General features: G+C 40.8%; 1 protein-coding gene across 2 annotated transcripts in view; it reads left to right on the top strand.

Annotated features, from left to right (window-relative positions):
* syde2 (synapse defective 1, Rho GTPase, homolog 2 (C. elegans)) overlaps nt 1-19,649 on the top strand; it is a 56,605-nt gene extending 36,956 nt beyond the window's left edge. Inside the window, exons 6-9 of one of the 2 annotated variants that reach the window (XM_055016555.1) lie at nt 7,005-7,186; nt 9,771-10,002; nt 13,561-13,616; nt 14,687-14,814. In XM_055016555.1, the coding sequence (XP_054872530.1) occupies nt 7,005-7,186; nt 9,771-10,002; nt 13,561-13,574 (428 nt within the window). In that variant the 3' untranslated portion in view covers nt 13,575-13,616; nt 14,687-14,814. Of the gene's footprint in view, nt 1-7,004; nt 7,187-9,770; nt 10,003-13,560; nt 13,617-14,686 lie in introns of both variants that reach the window. The other variant, XM_055016552.1, reaches the window with a different exon arrangement.
* Nucleotides 19,650-20,089: the final 440 nt, after the last annotated feature.

The raw sequence follows: 20,089 nt of genomic DNA, 5'->3' as shown, positions 1-20,089 counted from the left end.
AAGATACAGGGTGAAGCTGCAGTTTACTGTGCCTGACCTTTTTATAATCGACATGAGAGGCCATGAAGCAAAGAAACTGACAGTATTTGAATTTGTATTTGAAGTATAAACTAAGTTTGGAGTTTTCACAGTGTGGACGAGTAATAAGTGAACAGCTAACAGATGAGCCAAGAGAACTGGCGTGTCACACGGCTAATTTAAAAGCGAAGGCAGTGAAAAGGATTATCTAGGGGTCAGAGTTCAATCCAAAGCTTGCAAAACATGCTCAGTGCATGGCCCTTCATTGTTTCAAATCACAATCTTTTGTTTCAAATGCAATGTTCTCTCAAAAGATCCACAAAGGTGTCATGAACATGAGCAGCACGCTGTGAAAAATCAAGACAAGCAGCGTTATCTTCAGCAGGTTGTGCTCAGCAGTTGCTCTTTATAGTCCTTACACTCTGTGGAGATGAACAACACCAGGGTGTCATATGAGCAACACCTCACGGTGCCGACATGAAGGTGATATCACCACCAATTATTTCTCAGTGAGAAAGCTTATTAGCGTATTTCACCAAAAGCCCAACTGTTTAATTAATAAGGTGTTTGAAGTGTTTCTCTGATTTATTCTGAAGATGTGGGCAGAACTTCTGAGCTTTTAGACAGTTTGATGTCAAATGTGCCAAAGAGACTAATGAATTAAAGATCTCCAAAATATTTGGAAAATGCAGTGTTAAAGACAAGTTACAACATTCAAAAAAGGACACTGCTTGCTTTAATTTCTAAACTTCATTCATCCACTTATTCATAGCACTGATTCCTCTCAGGAGGTCTTTGTGTTGTCATTTGGCTTTATTAGATTAAAACAGTCAGAGTATTAGATGGTGTTTTCCTACATGGTGAGGAATGTTTCTCTCAGTAGTTTGAAATGATGATGATGAAGGTCAGTGAAGGCTGTTTGGCTGATTTGTTTGTGACACTGGCAGCCAAAGTATCCTGTGGTGCTGAGCAGACCTCAAAATGTTTGCAACGCAAGCTTTAAATCACAATTTATTTTAGGATTGCAATGAAACATGGAAAAATAGAGGAGAGTTTAGTGTCATGGACTGACGATGGAGCCTTGTTTGGCCTTTGTGTCATAACAAAACTTCCAAGTGATAGAATGATGGGAGAGCAGCTCAGATATTTGTCCCCTATGATGAAACCAGAGCATCCTGAGCTCAGTTCGGTTATTGATCTTGGTTTGTGGTCCTTAATTTGCCTGACTCGTCTTTTCCACAGCCTATTTCCCCACTTTGCCCCCCACCCTCGGCAGTACTCCAGTGAAGACATGGAAAGTCATTAACAAGTGCCCCCTTTGTTGCCGAACAAACACAGATGGTATTTGGCTCACGCATGGGGGATTAGCTGAACCCTGGGCCGACCAGGGAAGCAGGCAACCACTTTACAAAGAGCTCCAGGCCTGCGTGGGTGTCGTAGAATGTCTTAAACTGCAGGTCAGGAATCGAAGACTGTTTGCAGACGAGTCTGTGATGACTCCACGTTTAGAATGAGAGCCCAACTGTCTCCAGAGTTAGCGCCGGGGTTTGTTCATTTTGGGCTGTGGAAAACTTGAAGCAGCCGCGGTGTAAAGTTTTACCATCGCCCTGGACGAGGCAGCAACACACACATCTCCTCCGGCCCCCCTGGTGCTGTGGAGGCGTGCAGGACAGCAGGGAGGGGGCTGGACGGAGAACAAACCCCCGTTTGTTCTCCAGGCGGGGCACTGACTGCAGCACTGACAAGAGGAGTGACCTTCCGCTTTGTTTGAACAAGAGGTCAAAGGTAGAGCCGTGCCCCAGTGCATTGTGTGCCTTGTAGTGTTTGGTGGCACATTTGGAACATTGAAGTGAATTGAGTAGGCAAAAAAAAAAAACAGAATACTTTGAGCTGCATGTTTTGCGGCATAATTTTGAGGATTTGTTTAGCCGCCTGTGGTTTCAGGACTTACTCTGCAGTGTGTTTGGAGATAAAGAGTGTATGTATAGTGCAGACATGTGCTGGTGCAAAGCCAAACCTCGAGAGTTTAAATGTGAGAGGAAAGACACAGCGTGTGCTTGTTGTCAGCTTGGCTGTGAAAGAAAGTGAAGCACCTGCAGGGGAAGCACACCTGTTCACCTCTGAGCCCCTGACCTTGTGTGTATATGTGTGTGACTCTCTCACCAGGCATGTGTGTGTGTTTATGTGTGTGTGTGGATCAGCACCAACAGGGGCTAAAACACAAAAGTAAACAAGAACACTGACTCATAGCAGGCTAATGATTTACCTGAATGGCTGTATTCTCCCTACTACAGCCAAACACAAGCACATGTGCACAAGCACGTACACAGATTGTTACTTACTGGTGTTTCATTTTTAAATTATTGTAAGAGAGAGAGCACAGTCATGTGTGTTTTCATATATTGCACATGAGGAAAAAAGGCTGTTTTGTTGCATCAAGCGGTGCTAACATGGAACAGTCCTGCTGTTGTTGTGTCTTTCTCACAGCAGAGGAAAGGTCAGGTGGTCTACCATGCAGGATTTTCCATTTTAAAGGGAGAATAACAAATCAAGTGATACTTCTCATTGCCTTTTATTTGTCTCTTCACAAAAAAAGCCTTGGTGAGATAAGGAGGACAAGACATTGGGGTGTTTTTGCTTCCAGGGAGTTTGTTGTGCGACGATGAAACATGCAGATTATTGTTATCTCGCTAAAATCTCCGTAAAGATTGACAGTGGGAAGCCGGAGGATGTTCACAAAGCATTTCTGTGTAATCTGTTTTGGAAATCAGCATGTTTGAGGAAGCGTTAAGGAGATATGTGTTTATGGGCCCTTATCAAATTCTTCTCATACCAGATTTCAGATCAAACCTGATGAAAGTAGATGATAACAGATGCGTTCGCGGATGTGAATCAGAGCTGAAAACGAAAAGGAAACATGCTGCCACAGATCACGGGGCATGTTTAATTGCAGGGGCATTTTATGTAGTTTGAAGTGCGTGTTTGCCTCGAGGTCTGTTAAAGTCTGACCTCGCTGACTTGGAGCTGCCATTGTGTTGGTTTACCTGAGATGGGAGGGCAGACATGGTACGACAGTGAGTTTGTTTTGGTATGAGTTGTTTTCTGCAGAGCCTCCTTCGACTGCCTCAGGAATGCACAATATTTCTGTGTGTGTGTGTGTGTGTGCGTGCGTGCGTGCGTGCGTGCGTGCGTGCGTGCGTGTGTGTCAGAAGAAGTTCAGAGCAAATAGTTGTGGAGGGGCTTCAAGGGCAAGAAAACAAAGTTGCAGTTGCATTGTTTATCTTTTTCTTCATGTATTCATCATTTTGTATGGTAGATTCACAGCATAATAATCAGTGTTATGCCACATATTAGTGCATTTACAATCATAGTTATTTCTGATGCTCCTAGACAAGGTTTTATATAAAATTCATAATGTGTGACACAAGCATGCATCGTGAGCTGAAGAAAACACAGTAAATTAATAGTGATCATTATGAGAAAATATAATAAAATCCTTGTTGCTTTATACGTATATCTGCATAACATATTTTTATGTGCATTTTGAAGAATTGAATTAGAAAATGTTAACGAGAGTTTTTGACTTTTTTTAAAAAAAAAAGAGAAAACACCTTTTTTCCTAATAAGTTCTAGATTTGCAAATATATAACTCATATCATAAATATAACATTTCAGTGAAGTTTTTTCCCCAAATTTGGATTATTCTATATTTTGACAGCAAGATTGTCATTGTTACTGTTTTCTAAATTGTGTCTTCTTGTGTCTTCTTGATTTTCTAATAATCAATAATAATCTTCAAAAGCTATGACAGTTTATTTTGAAGGTATTTGATCGTAAAATAAACATTTTAAAAAAACTGACAGATTCAAAGTTTGGACTATGACTGCAAAGGACTATGAATGTCTTTATTGAAATTGATATGAGATTGAATTAAATCATGTAGTTTTAACCTATCTGAACATACATCAGTAAAAAGGAAATAAACACAGTTAAAAGTACCTTTCTGACCCTTGTAAAGAAAGAGCTGATTATTTTTTGTCTGATCTGTAAATGATAACACATTATATTTAATTAATCAATGTTGAATTTTTGTTTGTGCTGAATGCCACTGTGCAGATACTGATGCTAATCTGAGACTCTGTAGTGTAACACTGAGCTGCATTTAAATCCTTTTTTCACTCTCTAATCCAATATATTAAGGCTCTGATTCCGGTCCAGCTCATTGAAACCAAGACAGGAAATCTAAGTGTGTCCTCACCTGAAAACACTGTTATTAACTAATATTTAAACATTAGTTTGTCCTTTTTATCCTCAAGATGGTGATGAATGATGGACACACAGTGCCACTTAGAATAGAGTGAAAAGCTTTAAGCCTCTGGCTCCCTTAAAGAGCAGAATGAGGACTTACTGGGATTAAAAAGTGAGCACGTTAAGTTGTGCCCTATGTTCGCCTTACTGGCGTGAGGAGATGTCAGTGGATTTACTCTGAATCGTTTTATAGTTTACTGTAAATAGAAGGCAAGAGGCAGAGAGGAAAAACACCTCGGATGGACAAGAGGTGATGAATTAGGAGCTTCTATTTATAGCAGCCTAATCAGAACCAAAGGATTGTGTCACTGCTTGGGTATTTTCAGCAAACAGGATAGTATTTGACAGAGACACGTCTTATTATCTATTTTTATACCAAACATACCCCAAATGTGCTCTCTATAAGCAATTTCTGTGTGCCAACATAGGTTCAGTAGTGATTTTCTCTCTGTCACTTTTCATAAACAGTGAATGTTGCTTAAACACTAGCATCTCAGACCAAAACATACGGACATGTTGGCAACATAAATATTTTGTTTTTAGGTTTTCAGAATTTTCAGGACACCAGCTGAACATTTGCCAGCACTTTCCCTTTTGAAATGCAGTGTGTTAGGTCACTCTTGGTTTGTTTGTAAGCATTTAGAGCGACTAACAGTTTCAATGGGAGGGACGCATATGCACCAACACAAGGTCAGACCAGCTACCGTAACACAGAACAGCAAAGCTCGGATTATAACACTCACACGGAGGATGTGTGACTTCATCCTCAGCTAAGGACACCATTAATCCACTATATATCTAGTTGTTTGTTTATATATCTTATGTTGATGTTGAAAATATTGCTCGTATATGTGAGTCTATAGAGGGTTCGGGCTGATGTCATGTTGTTTTATTAGAAAGATTGTTATCATGAACATACCCAGTACAAGGAACACAGCTGTTTAGAAGTAACTTAAATGAAGAAAAGTAAACTTAAACCAATCTCTTTTGAAGTTTATATTTCCCAAGTGCTAAGCTAAATTTGAATTATGTGGAGAAAATGTTAACCATGAAGACATTTTACAGAGAAAAATGGATAGAATTGGATCATGTTTACAGTCCTCATGCCGATATACAGTCATATAATCTGCGAGGCATCCGGGCTTGTAGTGAACCAAAAAAAAACAAACAACAAAAAACAGCAACAAAGCATCAACGTGCAGAACAAAACCCTCTCAACAGGCTTTGCACTAAAATCTGAATATTCAAATTGCGTACATCAACAGCATGAAAGCATCGTAACATTTGTGCCAAACAACAACCGAAGATGAACTTAATCCATGACAGCTATGCAAATTTAGCACATAAGTAGAAGGCAGCAGTATAAAAGTCGACACCAGCAGATACTAAGACATCACCCAGAAGCAGAGGTCCTTCGCCTCCGCAGTGCTACAGATTACTGATAGCACCAAGCACACAAAACCTGAATGGAATCAAGACATTTCCGATAAGCGTGTGAGCACAAGCACCTTGTTTAGAAGAGCGGTGATCTCTAGCGTCCAACATCACGGACAGGAAATCTCTTATTCTGGCTTCCAGTGCACATTTGAACCCAACAGCTGATAAGATAAGTGAGTGAAAAACAAAACTGCGGAACACCAGCAGCAAATCAGCATGATTGGACTGTTAGAAAAAACTGCTAAAGCATCAGCAGCAAATGGTGGTGGTGATATGTAAATCTTTACAAACGTGCAGCATGACAGAACTTAATAGACAGTATAAACAGCGTGGATATAGGAATTTATACATGATATATAGAGTGTGACTGTATTCATGCGCTCATTTCACGGACAAATACTTCTGTGTGAACAACCTAACATTAAAGTTTCATTTTTTGGAAAATCATTCGTCAAGGGCATCATTTGCATTTCTAAATGGTTTGACCCTCAACAAGTTAAAGGAAAAAGGAATTTAAAGGAAAAATACTATTTATCTTGGTACTGATCTTAGACATTCAGTGTGTACTTTAGAGCAGAACCAATATTGCTAATTACACAGCCCCCAGCCTTCCCTGAAAACTGATCCAGCTTCATGCAGAGGGAAGAGAGAGCAGACACTCACCACAAAGAGCTGTCACACTGCCAGGAGCTTTTTTTTTTTATTCCCAGATTCCCTCCCACCATTTTTTCTTCTTTTTTTTTTTTTGCCTTTGATGAAAAGACATGCCAGTGATATTTCAGGGGCTTAGTGGAGACAGACAGCGCTGGTTTCATGTTCCGTAGCTTTTGTCTGAACTACGGGAGGCCAAAGTCACAGGTGCGAACGCGCCGTCACAGACACCAGGCCCCCCGACACTTTTGGCTGCCGAGTCACGCCCGACTCAATCAGGCATCTCTGCAGACACCACAGGATCACCCGAGGAAACAATGGTACCTCAATTTGCAGCCAAGAAAGTGCGCCAGGTTCAGTGGTTTAAAGGAGAAGGAAAAGAAAAGCTTTTTATTCCACGCTGACAGCAGTTGAGAAAGATACACTGTTAGTGATTTGTCGGCTATTAAAGTTGCCTGTTTGTTTCTCACTTCAAGTGTGAGAAAATTAGACAACCCTCAGATATCCTGCAAAGACTTCATTACCATTGCTGTCTATGTTGGTACAGCTGCGTTTCTCATACCCTGCTTTCTTTCTTTCTCACTTGTCAGGGGTACTGAAGGACTACCTGCGTGAGCTGCCCTACCCGCTGATCACCAAGCAGCTGTACGAGGCAGTGTTGGAGTCCATGGCCATGAGGCCTCTGCGGATGGGAGCAGCAGGTTGTGAGAACGATCAGGCCGACTCGGAGCACACAGTCAGCCTGCTGGAAAACCTGCCAGAGGTGGAGAGGGTGAGTAAATGCACAGTCTCTGCTGGCTCTCACAGTCATCATGGAGATAGGATATGGTCACAAAAGGGGGAGTGAAAGTGCTGATTGTGGTCTGGATAATGATGGTTATGATGATAATGCTGCAGACTACAACTGCATTGCGCAAGTTTTGGGTGACTGGTCAGGAGGGCTGGTTCTGTCCTGGACTGTTCCCTGGACTCCATAGAGGAGGTGGGTGAGAGGAGGATGTTGTCAAAGCTCACATCCATCATGGACAATCCCTCTCACCCACTGCATGACACTGTGGGGTCTTTAAGCAGCTCCTTCAGCAGCAGACTGAGACATCCACCCTGCAAGAAAGAGCGCTATCGCAGGTCCTTCATCCCATCTGCTATAAGACTTTACAACATCAGCATCACTGGCTGATGTTAACATAAACTGGACTATATCATTACCACCCCAAACCATAAAATTTGCACAGACATTCTTGCACTGCACATCTTTGCACTTTTAAACTTTATTTTTATTTTTATTTTTTCTGTTAAAAATTTTGCCACCCTTGTATATATTGTAAATAAAACTGCTGTAACAATGTAAATTTCCCCTGGAGTGGGGAGAAATAAAGAACTTTATCTTTATCTTTATCTTATCTTGACACTAAGTGATTATTGAGGTGCAACACAGTCCACAAGCTTACACCACTAAACACATTGTGACCATTAATGGAGTATTTTCAGATTAATTATAAATATTATAATGCATATATGTAAGTATATGTTTTTGAGGCTGACAGTTACAGTATATTATAGAATGTTATAAAATTAAATGGTTATATAATGTCTCTTTTTGCTGTCATTTTAAAGTGTTCTGCTGAGAGTGATCAAACAGTTCTGAAACTGTGTCTATAAAAATGAAAAACGTTTACCTGATGTAAATTTGGTAGCCACCTCCATGCTCCTGCAACACCTGTAGCTCTTAAAGTCCTGATAAGTTAACATGCCAAACATTGTTTGCAATTAGCCCAGAACCCCCTAAACTGTGTTAAAATGGGAACTCTACCACTTGAATTTTATTTTGGGGAAAAGGAAGAAGTCACTGTGAGCTCAATCTAGTGATTAGATTTAGCTCATAACTGTGTTGCCGTGGTCAAATAAAACACGTGTAATCAGTACACAGTGACCGAGCTCACAGCTCACTGGAGCACCCACTTGCCATCGTGCAACAATTCAGGTCACCAAATGTTGTCCTTTAGACACCTCAGGACGGGACAGTAGAACTCTGCCTTGACATTCCAACCCTGGGGTCTTATTGCTGGTGCACGACATCGAGGATTTTGAAGAAAACAAAGAGCATACTTGCGGTGCTCTGACTTGGCATGCCTTGTCCAGTTTTGAAATTCAAATCATCTGCTGCTGACTAACAGACTGTGATGTTTGCTCTCGGTCGATGGAGAAATCACAACTGTGCACCTACCATTTGTCACAAAAATGTGTGTAATTCAGAGCACTGCTGCTGATAGCGTAGGGTTACACAACCTCCTGAGTCATGACAGATATGACCTGCAAGTGTTGTATGTGAATGACTCGTTCTGTGCACCACGACAGTATCGGAATTTTTCGATCGCCCTTCATATGCCTTTATTTGGCAGCAAATAAGACTAGTAAGAGATGGTAGAGAAACAAAGGATCCAGGAATGTTTGGTGTTGGCATCCAGGGCTGAACCTTTGTCCCAAAGCATATAACATCAGCAGATATTTTAAGAATCCCTTTAATGTGGCTATTAAAGAATTCTGACTAGAATTTGCATTGAGACACTTTTCAGCCTCAGATAAAAATAGTACAACATTGCAACTTATTTTAATGTACACTACTATTCAAAAGTTTGGGGTCACTTATAAATGTCCTTATTTTTGATGATTTTTAATGGTATATCTACATAGGGGTACAGAGGAACATTTCCAGCAACCATCACTCCTGTGTTCTAATGCTACATTGTGTTAGCTAATTGTGTTGAAAGACTAATTGATGATTAGAAAACCCTTGTGCAATTATGTTAGCACATGAATAAAAGTGTGAGTTTTCATGGAAAAATTGTCAGACAATTTCATGAAATTGTCTGGGTGACCCCAAACTTTTGAACGGTAGTGTATTGTCCAACGTACAGTGTCTGCTAACTAATACTACCCAATAGACTATATGTGCAACACCACTTGTTGATCCTATTTTTAGTTCTAGAAAAAAGACAAAACACCATGCAAGTCATGAAGGTCTGTCCACTTTATATTCTTCATGCACAAAGTTGCATTCAGCATGATACTACTGCACAGCTGTTGAATCTGTGGCCGCTGTAGCAAGACATTAATATAGCTGTAAATTAAAAGCTTCTCTCTTTCTCTATTTCCAAGAAGTGTCCATTTTTCTTCACTTCTTCTATGAATACAACTTTTCGGTGCTACAGATGCTTGCGTAGCTCAGCTGCTGCCAGCGGTACTAGTGCAACTACTAATCATAATAATAACATGTCTTATTTGTCTGTGTCTGCACTTGTGTGTGTGTGTGTGTGTGTGTGTGTGTGTGTGTGTGTGTGTGTGTGTGCGTACATCAGATGACACTGCGGATCCTTCTTGACCACCTGAAGCTGGTGGCGTCTCACCAAGAAGTGAACAAGATGACGTGTCAGAACCTGGCGGTGTGTTTCGGCCCGGTGCTGCTCAGCCAGCGTCAGGAGGCGTCTTGCCACACCAACCGAGTCTTCATCGACTCCGAGGAGCTGGCGAGCGCGCTGCACTTCAAAAAACACATCGAAGTCCTGCACTACCTGCTGCAGCTCTGGCCAGGTGATCACGCTTAACCTTCCTCTCTGAAAATAAGTTCTAGCAGATTTTACAGCTGGAAGAAACAGTCAGGTTGTATGCTTCTTCTGTATATACCAGTGTTTTGGCAGAGGGTCTTGTACAAATTAGCGCCAGCTCTGTGGTTCGGCTCTACAAAGGACTGTTAAAGGGCTGGACTGCTTTGATCCTTGAGGTTATCCGCTGCTGGCACAAGTACAGCTGATAGCCACTGAATACCATCTGCTGGCTTCTCAAAGATGAAACCCTCCACAAGTGCTTCATCATGGTGGGCTGAGCCAATCAGAGCCAAGCCGCTAAGCTCCAATGTAAACCCAACTTTCAAGGCGTGGCCCCTCTGTCTTAAGATAAATCACTAACCACAGACAGATACCCAGTACCAGCTTCACTCAGCACAGGTCATCTGTCTGCCTGCACAGCTGTCCTCTGCCGGCTGCAGCTGTCTGCTCAGTGTGAGATATGAAGGAGCCCAAGGATTATGCAGAAGGGAGTCGCGAGCGATGAAAAGAGCTGCAGGCCGTGTAAAATTTGTATTGGTCACAGGAGCTAATTTGATACGTTTTTAACTTATGGGCTCAATTTTCTGAATATGTGTTCTAATCAGTGTGTGAGCCATTCAGTGGCTGCAGTTAAAGTCTCAACAATTGTAGAACATTTAGCAGAAAATTCCAAAATTGGACAGTCTACAAACTGTTAGAAAAAATAGAAATATTTAGAATCCATTACTGTCTTTTTGACCAAACTGAAGTGCATTTTGTGCTTTGTTACCATTTTTCTCAACATGAATTGTTAAGGAAGTGTCTGAAAATTCATGGTATAATTTAAAATATGCACTCTGATTGCAGTAATATTCTATTAAGTTTGTCCTATGGGTTGTGTGCTTCCAGGCACACTTTTTTTCAAAATGCACATGCATGCTGCTTTTTGAAAAACGGTTTCCACGTCTTCCTAACATCACGTTGGACAGACTTTATCCTTCTGATCCTTAGAGCTCTTCCCTGTAACCTGCAGCCTTAACCAGATCTGCTGACTGATGTCTAAAGAGGAACTGACTGTGTGTCTGGTCCAGACTCTAAATTTAGCTGCATCCTCTCACTCCCACATTGGACCAATTCTGTGTAAACCACCGGAGCTGAGCACCCTCCACCCTCCCTTACATCAACTGTAGACAGAAAGTTAAACCAAGTGCAGCTACAACTCAGCATCTGCGAATCCTATAATTGCAGGTAGCTGAGGGAAGAGAAATTTCTAAATTTAAAGAAGAAAGGGATTCTTTCTTGTAAATGAAAGCACTTTTGAGGAATTGTAGAAGTGCTAAGAACCATGTTTGTAGTTTTTTTACTATAGAAGTGATTCTGCTCTCCTTTCTGCAGCCGATGCCACTTGGCCGCTGACTCTAATGACCTGTAATGACACCGACTGAGCATTTTTCAGTCCAGGTTCGAGCCTTTGTTTGCGTCCTCGGTAGCATCTCCGTTCTTTCCTCTGCCCCTGCACAGAGTGTAGGATTCCTGGACTATAATTAAAGACATTCCAGGCTTAACCTTACCCCTCAGCCCCTGAAGCTTCACCCTAACATTTCGCAATCATTATGGGATATTTTCAGCCGCCTCTTCACGCCTCTCACACACACATACCAAACCCGGCGAGGCATTGTTGCTCGGGCCTCGACTGCGCATGTCTTTGGGCGAGTGCAAGGACATCTGATGACTGCTGGCAGAAAAACACTGACACTATTTACAGGAAGAGCACAAGCGTATGTGTTGAAGCTGCTGGAGGGGCTGGAGGGGCTGCTGTGTGTTGAGAGCGTGTTCCGATGTTTGCCAACTGTATGTGTGATTAAAATGCGAGCATATGGTTAGAAAGATGGGAGAAGACAGTGTGTGTGTGTGTGTGTGTGTGTATTCAGCTCTTGGTATTGTGCTTGTGTGTAGCAATAACACTTTCAAACCCGCAGCATCATGTTCAAAACCAAACCCTCTGGAGTCCGGGTTCATTTTCTCAGTTTTGCTGCCTTTCTGTGTTTTAATTTTTTTTACCTTATTTAGCATCTTTTAAACTCACACGGAAAGTATAATTTTCAATAGAATATCTGCTATTGGTTTAATTTCTCATTTTGCCAATTAAAGAAAAAACAAGAAAAGCACTCAGCAAAGACTGTTCATTCCCCCATATGGCATTGTCAGAAATGCAACACTTTTTTTTTTTTTTTTTTTTTTTTTTTTTTAAGAAATGCAGCATTTGGTTATTAGTTATTGATGATCAGGAATCACAGCAATGGCCATTTAATATAGATGTACCCACAAACAAAATGACCTTGCGCTGAGCACAGGCGTGTGTTATGCATGTGTACGTTATGTATGGATACCAAATCACGTGAACTAAACATGTAGCAGGCAGAGGGAATTGATGGGACTCAGAAACACCCCCACAATTTAATCAATTGTTCCTTGTATAATTTCCGACGGAAAAGTCCCGGTAAGTCTGCAGCGGTTGCTTTGTAGTAGGATCACAATCATGTGATCATCAGCAGGCAGCTGATGTAGTGTTCACTTGTTGTCATAGTAACAGTGACGCCATGCAGCTATCTCGCAATGATGCAGATATCTTTAACAAATCTGTGGATCCAGACTATAAGCCACATCACTGCCAAAATCTGATCAGTTGGTCCTTGTGTCATTTCTGACCTTCCCTGAAAATTTCATCCAAATCTGTTTGTTCATTTTTGGGTAATGGTGCTAACAGACAAACGTACGTAGGTCTTCACATAACTCTGCCGTTCCTTGGCGGAGTAATAAAACTAGCAGAGATTGGTGCAGGCAGTGATATAAATCGAAGATTGATTTGTAATAATTGCTCAAAAAGGTATCTTTAAACAATCCAAGGTTGAAAAATGTGTTTTACTTTTTGTAAACAGAAATGCTGCAAAAACAAAAATACATAAAATTCAAGTAGAATCCATTTAAAGTGATTTCAGCTCAAGTCTCATATCAAAATATGAGCTAATACAGCTTTAATATACTATAGTCTAAATAGTATGATTGAGCTGTCTCTGCATTATATAAATAAAGTTACAATAAATAGATGGACTCCAGCAGGGAAAATCACCATATACAGTAACATACGTTTTTCCCTCATGCAACACAAGGTGCATCATTCTTGTCTGCTTCCTTTCTTCATGTTCTCTGCAGACACCTAATAGCTTTAATCATGTCATCAGTGAATCATGTCTGAAATTAAATAACACGGTGTCTCTAAAAGGAGGATCATTTCTGTTTGTTTTAAGTGATAATTGCTCAAGTTTTTAGCCTGAGGAGGGCTGCAAAGCGTGCAACCACTAAACGTAAATACTACATCAGCAAAGGCCTCTTTGATGAATGAACTGAAGTCGACAGGGTTCATGGAGAAAATGCACTTCGGCAGAAACAACTCAAGATCATCCTTCAGGATATAGGAGGAAGAAACACTGTAGTATTCTTTTCTGTTGTACCTCTTCAACATGACATGTAGATCTAACTGTGTCTTTGTTCCTCTCTAATCCAGTAAGGGAGAGCTAGCGGTGTCAACAAGTGTAGGTACACAGAGATACAGACAGACAGGTAACCGGACTGTGCTGGTTGTGTTGGAGTGCTCACTGTTCCTTTTCATAGTCAGTCAGATGATTCTTTTATTAAGTCCAAGCAGGGCTTCACTTTGGTTAATTTTTAAGTTTGGTTTAGTCAGCAGTACGGCAGGATGGCAACAGAATCACAGTGTGCTTTTGTGTGACTTCTGCATGTGACTGATGTTTTTAAGGCATGTGTGTTTACTTCATGCTGAGATTTCTATGTTGTCCTGATAGAGGGGTCATTCAGATACACTGAGGCCCTTTTGAACAGGAATCGGTTGTGAATAGGCTTTTTCTTTTAAGGCATGTTGAAGCATGTTTGTTCACAAAGTTACAAAAAAAACATATTTTCTCACTCACCCCGAGAGGTATGTAGCTCTGCGCATAGTTTAAAGTGCCAAGAGTCTGAGGTATTCACCTTCACATTGTTTACAACTTTCTACTGAAGAAATAATCCCCATGAAAACAATAGACTAAGTGTTCTGTGTATTATTCAAAGTAACCAGGATTGTGTTTCTGGAAAGATATGATATCAGCACCACAATTCCCTTTTTATTTCCCCTTTATTGTATTGGACTGAAGGCAAGTCACACAAGCAATATCTGTATATAAAGCAGCTAACAGGCCCAGGGCCCCGTAAACTCTGGGTTTGCTTTGTGTCGGTTTTTCTAGTTTGACTGTGATTTGTGAATTCATTTGCATCAGCAAATATACAACCCAGTCACAGCAATGTGTTATTACCTAATTTGTTAATAATTTGTAATTATCAAAATCTAGCTCTAAAACCTGACTTTATTTTATACTGTGCTTACATGTTGTGTAATACCGAATAAAGTCGTGTTTAATTAAATTACCGCAGCCTAACCGTTGTACAAACAAACATGGCTACCCTACCATCTGCGCTGTACTCGATGGAAACTTGGACAAAACGGCTATAGATGTCGCCAAAATTAAATGAGAAAATATGATTTTTTTTGTAATTTGGCTGAACAGATTCTTTTGAGATTTTGGTTTAAACGGCCTATTTGCATTGTATTAACTGTGTTTTCTCTGCTCCTCCAGTCGTGGATCCACATGGCCAGTCGTCTTCTCAGCCCTCTGCAGCCTCTCTGGTTCCGACCTCATCTGACCTCCTGTCAATTCCTCCTCTGCGGCGGAGGAAAGAGCGCCCCCAGGTGCTGAACCTCACCGATGCAGAGATGGCGGGCGTTCTGCGGCCCAAACCGGGGCGTCTGGATAGCCCCAGCAACCGCTACGCCGGCGACTGGAGCGGCTGTGGCGAGAGCTACTTCTCCTCAGAGATGCTGCTGCCTCCCAGCAAAGAGGAGGCGGACTACGATGACGTGCCCTCGGAGGACACAGAGGCAGCTGAGGAGGTCCAGGAGAAGCAGGAGGACACAGAGGAGGAGCAGAAGGTCACCGGTCCCGCGTCTGATCCCGCTGAGCAGGAACAACCTCAGAGAGAGGAGGTGGTGAAGGAGGAGGAGAAGGGAGAAGAAGAGGAAGAGGAGAAGCAAGCAGAGAGTGACAGTTCAAACAACGGGCAGCCATTAGAGGAGGAGGAGGAAGAGGAGGAGGAGAGGGTGTGCGACCACATCCTTCCTCCTCGGCTGCCCAAAGAGCACACCTACCAGGCCTACATGAAGATCCAGGACATCAGCCCTGTGCTGAGCAACAGGGTGAACCTGAGAGACCTGCAGGAGAGCATCGACACTCTGATAGGAAACCTGGAGAGGGAGCTCAACAAGAACAAGCTCAACGTCGGATACTGACTCCCACCACGGTCACACACACACACACACACATCCACTCACACACTCATGAGGCCTGATGAGGTTCTTTACTGATCAAGGTGCTTCAGGATACAGCCACAGCGTTTCCATGGAGATCCTGTGACGTCACCATGGCAGCGTGACAGGCGGTGCTGCTGTAAAAACCTAAAGGATGAGATGAGAAGAAATGTAACAGGGCACTTCTGGCATTTGTACCTTACCCATAGACATTCCGTAATGTTTTTATTTTCCTTATATTTTGTCGACTGTCTTACTTTATGTTGTTGTCATCGGTTTGTTTTGGTCCAGTTCTGTGTTCCATGTTGTTATTGTTGCTTCTCTTCTTATTAGAAGAACCCATTGACCCCTCAGGGGTTTAAAAGGTGCCTTAATTGTGTGAAGGTGGTATGTCAAGAGGAAAATCCACCCTGAAATAAAATGCCTCACCTTCTGTGAGCTTGATCCAGTGCTACAACCAACTACATGACATGCATGATGACAAGAGTATATTCTCAGCAGGTACTAATCCACTCTGGATACTATGAGGCTCTACCAAGTGGTCAAACTGATGGCAGCAGAGGTTTTAAAAGTGACCATTGTCATACTGAAACCCCTCAGTGCTTTCAGAGTTTTCCAAGAAGTATTTTCTTGGCAGCTTCTTAAGCAGCATCTGGACATTGGATACTTCCACATTTACACAGTGGTAGGAACAAAATCTGGGATTCATTTTGCCTTTGAATTAAAAAACTCTTCAAGCAAAAATAAGTAATTAGGTAATTAAATGAATCAAAAGGGCACAAAGACAATGAAACCATCCTGTCAGTTCTGCAGTGAAGGGAGGTCATTTTTGTCCACAAGCTTAATCTCTAATGCCGAGTAGGAAAACTGAATTCCAGAGCTGCTATTTTCTACTGTCGGTTTTAAGCACGTAAACAAAGGAAAGCAAAACAAACCAAGATCATAGGAGGAACGTGTACATTCTGTCTTAGGGTGGATTTTCTTTTTAAGGCAGCAGAGAGCTTTCTTTTAAGGTATAAAACACTAAATGTTGTACAACAATAATGCACTTATTAGGCAGGCAGGAGTGTAGATACAGCCACAGCGTTTCCATAATTGTCATTATAGTTCATGCAGTAAAAATTATTCCGGCACCACTTACACCTCTTCTTAAAGATGAATATGGAAGAACATATAGTACGAGGTATTTCAGTGACACCATTTACAGGAAAACCCTCACACCAGCTGTGTCCCATTTCAGGAACTGCATCCTTAAAAATATACGACCTACAAAGATTTCACCTTTGAAGTGTGAGAAGGTCGAAATAAACCTTTTTAAATGAGGTGACTTGACCTATAGAGGACATTCTTGTTTGGAGAATACATGTGCGGTAGGTTGGATCTACATATTTCGATATACACTGTTGCCCTCGTAGGAGAGACGCTGAGATTGACATGTGGATTTGTTATGCTTGCATACTGGAAAGGTCTCAGAGTGTTGCTCCTAGCAGCCTTGATAGTTGAAGTTGGGTCTAAAGCTAAGACTTTGGTTGCCTTTTTCACCAGAAATTTAGATTTTTTTGGTTTTATTATATACTAGAGGACCCCAAAATGTCCCAGTGCTTACATTTAAAAGTGTAAAGTTGCCAAAACTCCACTTGCACAGTCTGTTGTCACAGTGAATCTTCAGAAGTATCCAACCACTGGATCCTTCTCGGTCCTGGACAAGAAGGCATTGCAAGGAGTATTTAAAGTGGAAATGCCTTCACTATGACACATTTGGTCCTCGAATGCATTCTCAGAAGGATCCAGACCCTAAATTGGGACACAGAACTTTTCAGAGTTGGATAAAAGAAAACAGTGAGTTGACTGAAAGCTCCACAACAGTGATGTGTTCAGTTCAAACAAGCAACTATATAAAGAGAGAAAATGTGTTGAATGTGGCAACATAATTTTGTAAAAGTCACCATTTGGTTTCTTGCCCAGAGTTAGATGAGAAGATTGACACCAGTCTCATGTTGGCAGAGGCAAGAGTATAAAGCAGAAATAAGTTCAGTTTATCTTCGCGTAGCATAGCTTACCCTAGCTTCGCACAAAGACCTATATCGGGGGAAACAGCTAGCCTTGCTTTGTCCAAAGTTTAAAAAATACCCCCCTTTGTCAGTTACCAGCACATCTAAACATCATTAATTAACATAATAATGTATTTTGTTTGTGTAATTTGTACAGAAACAGGAATGTAATAACAAACTTTCGCTGTACATGCTGTTCATGCTTTGCTAAGATAAGCTAATGTGACTGTGGTATCATTGTTCTCATGTACCTCTCTGCACGACAGCAAATATCTAAAGTTTTCTAAAAAAAAAAAAAAATCCACAAACCAGTCACCTCTCTGCTTCTCCCAGCTTTTGTCAATACAGTGAAACAGACAATGTGAAGCACAATTTTCAGAGCAGCAGTGGCCTCACAGTTAGTATGACTTAGCTAGCTGCCTAAAGCGACAAAGGACGTTTTCAGCAATCCAGGGATTCAGAATGATCAGTATTTAACCTATATGTATATGTATATAATTATATAAATGTATTCGGAGCATATTATTTTTACAGCTTATATTTCAATGGCGTATTTAAATACTTCCGACGACCTTGTAGTGTTGACTTGTAGCAATAGTCGCTTCTCTCCCTTCAAGCTACCTGTACACATTTTAATGTGCTGGACTAATGGTACAACTTTAGCTGTAAAATATATGATAAAATCATGCTCTTACAGAAAAAGTGATATTGTTATTTTTGTGATATTCTGTATATATTTGACATTGTTTTGTGTCTCTGGTGGACTAAGCTGTGTTCATGATTTTTGGTGTTTTTTTTTTTTGTTCTGTTTTTTAAGGTACTGAACGTTGCATGGTCAAAAGCTTTACTGACATTAACAAGGCTCTGTGTCATCTGCCTTTGTGTTTCATATTTATGTATAAAATAAGACTTATTTTGTAATGTATGCTCATTCGTTCGACCCCTGTTCCTTCGATAGACAGATGACTGCATTGTTCAAGGTTTTCTCCAAAGGACTTAGAGGCAGATAGTGTATAAAATGTCTGGTGTTCGTGGTTGCAAAATGCAGGCGGCATCTATAAATTGCTTGATTTTTCCAAGTGACAGTCCGCAAGTCAAAGATTTTCTCTATTGTCACACGATAAAGAAAAAACGCTTGAAAAATAACTATTATTTGAGTATTTAAGTAGTCGTTACTAAATTTGCTGCTAATCTAATAATTGATTCAGCTCTAAAATAGTCTCCATAAACCTAAAACATGGAAATGAATTTGTTAAATCTTTATACAAACAATGTCTTACATCAATGCAGTCCAACAATAAACAATTACAAAATATGACAGTTTAGCTGATGGTAATATTTGCAAAATCACTTGATGAATGAAATGTCATAAGAGAGGATTTGTTTTCATGTTGAAAAACAAGAAACACTGAATGAAAAGAAAAAAATGAGAAAGAATGACCTGCTAAGATGGTTTTCTTCATATATTTGCCATGTTATTTCTCGTGGTTCTTCCACACCCTGCCCTCCTATGATGCACAATCCTGCTGCTTCACGGTGAAGCTGCAGCTGCTGCTGGGCCGATCTGCTGTAAGTGAGTTTCAGCAGGGCTCCTTTCGAACCATCTGTCTGCCCAGGCGACATAAAGAGAACCAGGTCCTCATTTATAGCAGCCACCGTGGAGGATCAGCTGTAGATAATTTTTAGTACCTGAAGATTGTCCTTTAAATCTGAGGTGTATTCCTGCCTACAATTTGCCTGAGAGACTCTTAGAGAGACACTCAAACGTTACATGAAATATATTGGTTCTTAAAAATGTTTTTGACTCATTAGATTTTAGATTTTTACTCACACTGCTAAATAAAAAATATAAACACTAATAATATATATCTAGATTCATCATAAAATGGGTTTTAGATGCAGATGCAGCCCAGTTGGTTTGTCTGAGCCACAGCCCATCAAATATAACCTCTGACTGGTTTTCATTTCCCTCCATTCTTCTTTCTGTCACAGAATCCATCAGCAAACATCTGCATCATCTGTTGTGTGTTCAGTTTAGACAATATGAATTATTTCTGTCTTGTCCTCTTTGTCCTTTGGAGGAAAAAGTGCCACATTGAAAGCATCGCTAAACAAAACAGAGAAGTGCTTTGTATTGATCCTGAGAAATGTATGGTCATAATAAAGTATATTATTTTACATTCATAGGTGACTGCTATTTTCTTGCCCCAGCATGTATCTCAGACAGATTTACTTGTGCTTTAGCTAGATTTATAGTCAGTTTTCCAACAAATTAAAGGCTTCAATATAATCTATCCTCAAAATGATGAAGATTTTTTAACTTGCTTGCGCTAAAGCTGAAGTCCTTTCACAGATTTAGTGGTGCAGCTGTCCAAATAAAGAATAAACATTTCCGTGCTACAAAAAACACCTTAATCAGTGGGTTTGCACACTTGCAATAGTACATTTTTAGTCCTCAGCATCGTCTCACCCCCACACACAATACAAGTCTGGTATTCATTCATAAAAATACTTTGTTCTGTCAGTTTCTCTTATGCAAGCACATGTGGTATTCAGCATGTGGCTCAGCAATCACATCACTGTTGTTAAAATGACTCCACACCGAAGCCACAATTTCCCAAACT

This window comes from Amphiprion ocellaris, chromosome 2 (genome assembly GCF_022539595.1).
Source record: "Amphiprion ocellaris isolate individual 3 ecotype Okinawa chromosome 2, ASM2253959v1, whole genome shotgun sequence".
NCBI lineage: Eukaryota > Metazoa > Chordata > Actinopteri > Pomacentridae > Amphiprion > Amphiprion ocellaris.
This window is presented reverse-complemented; position numbering and strand designations above follow the sequence as displayed.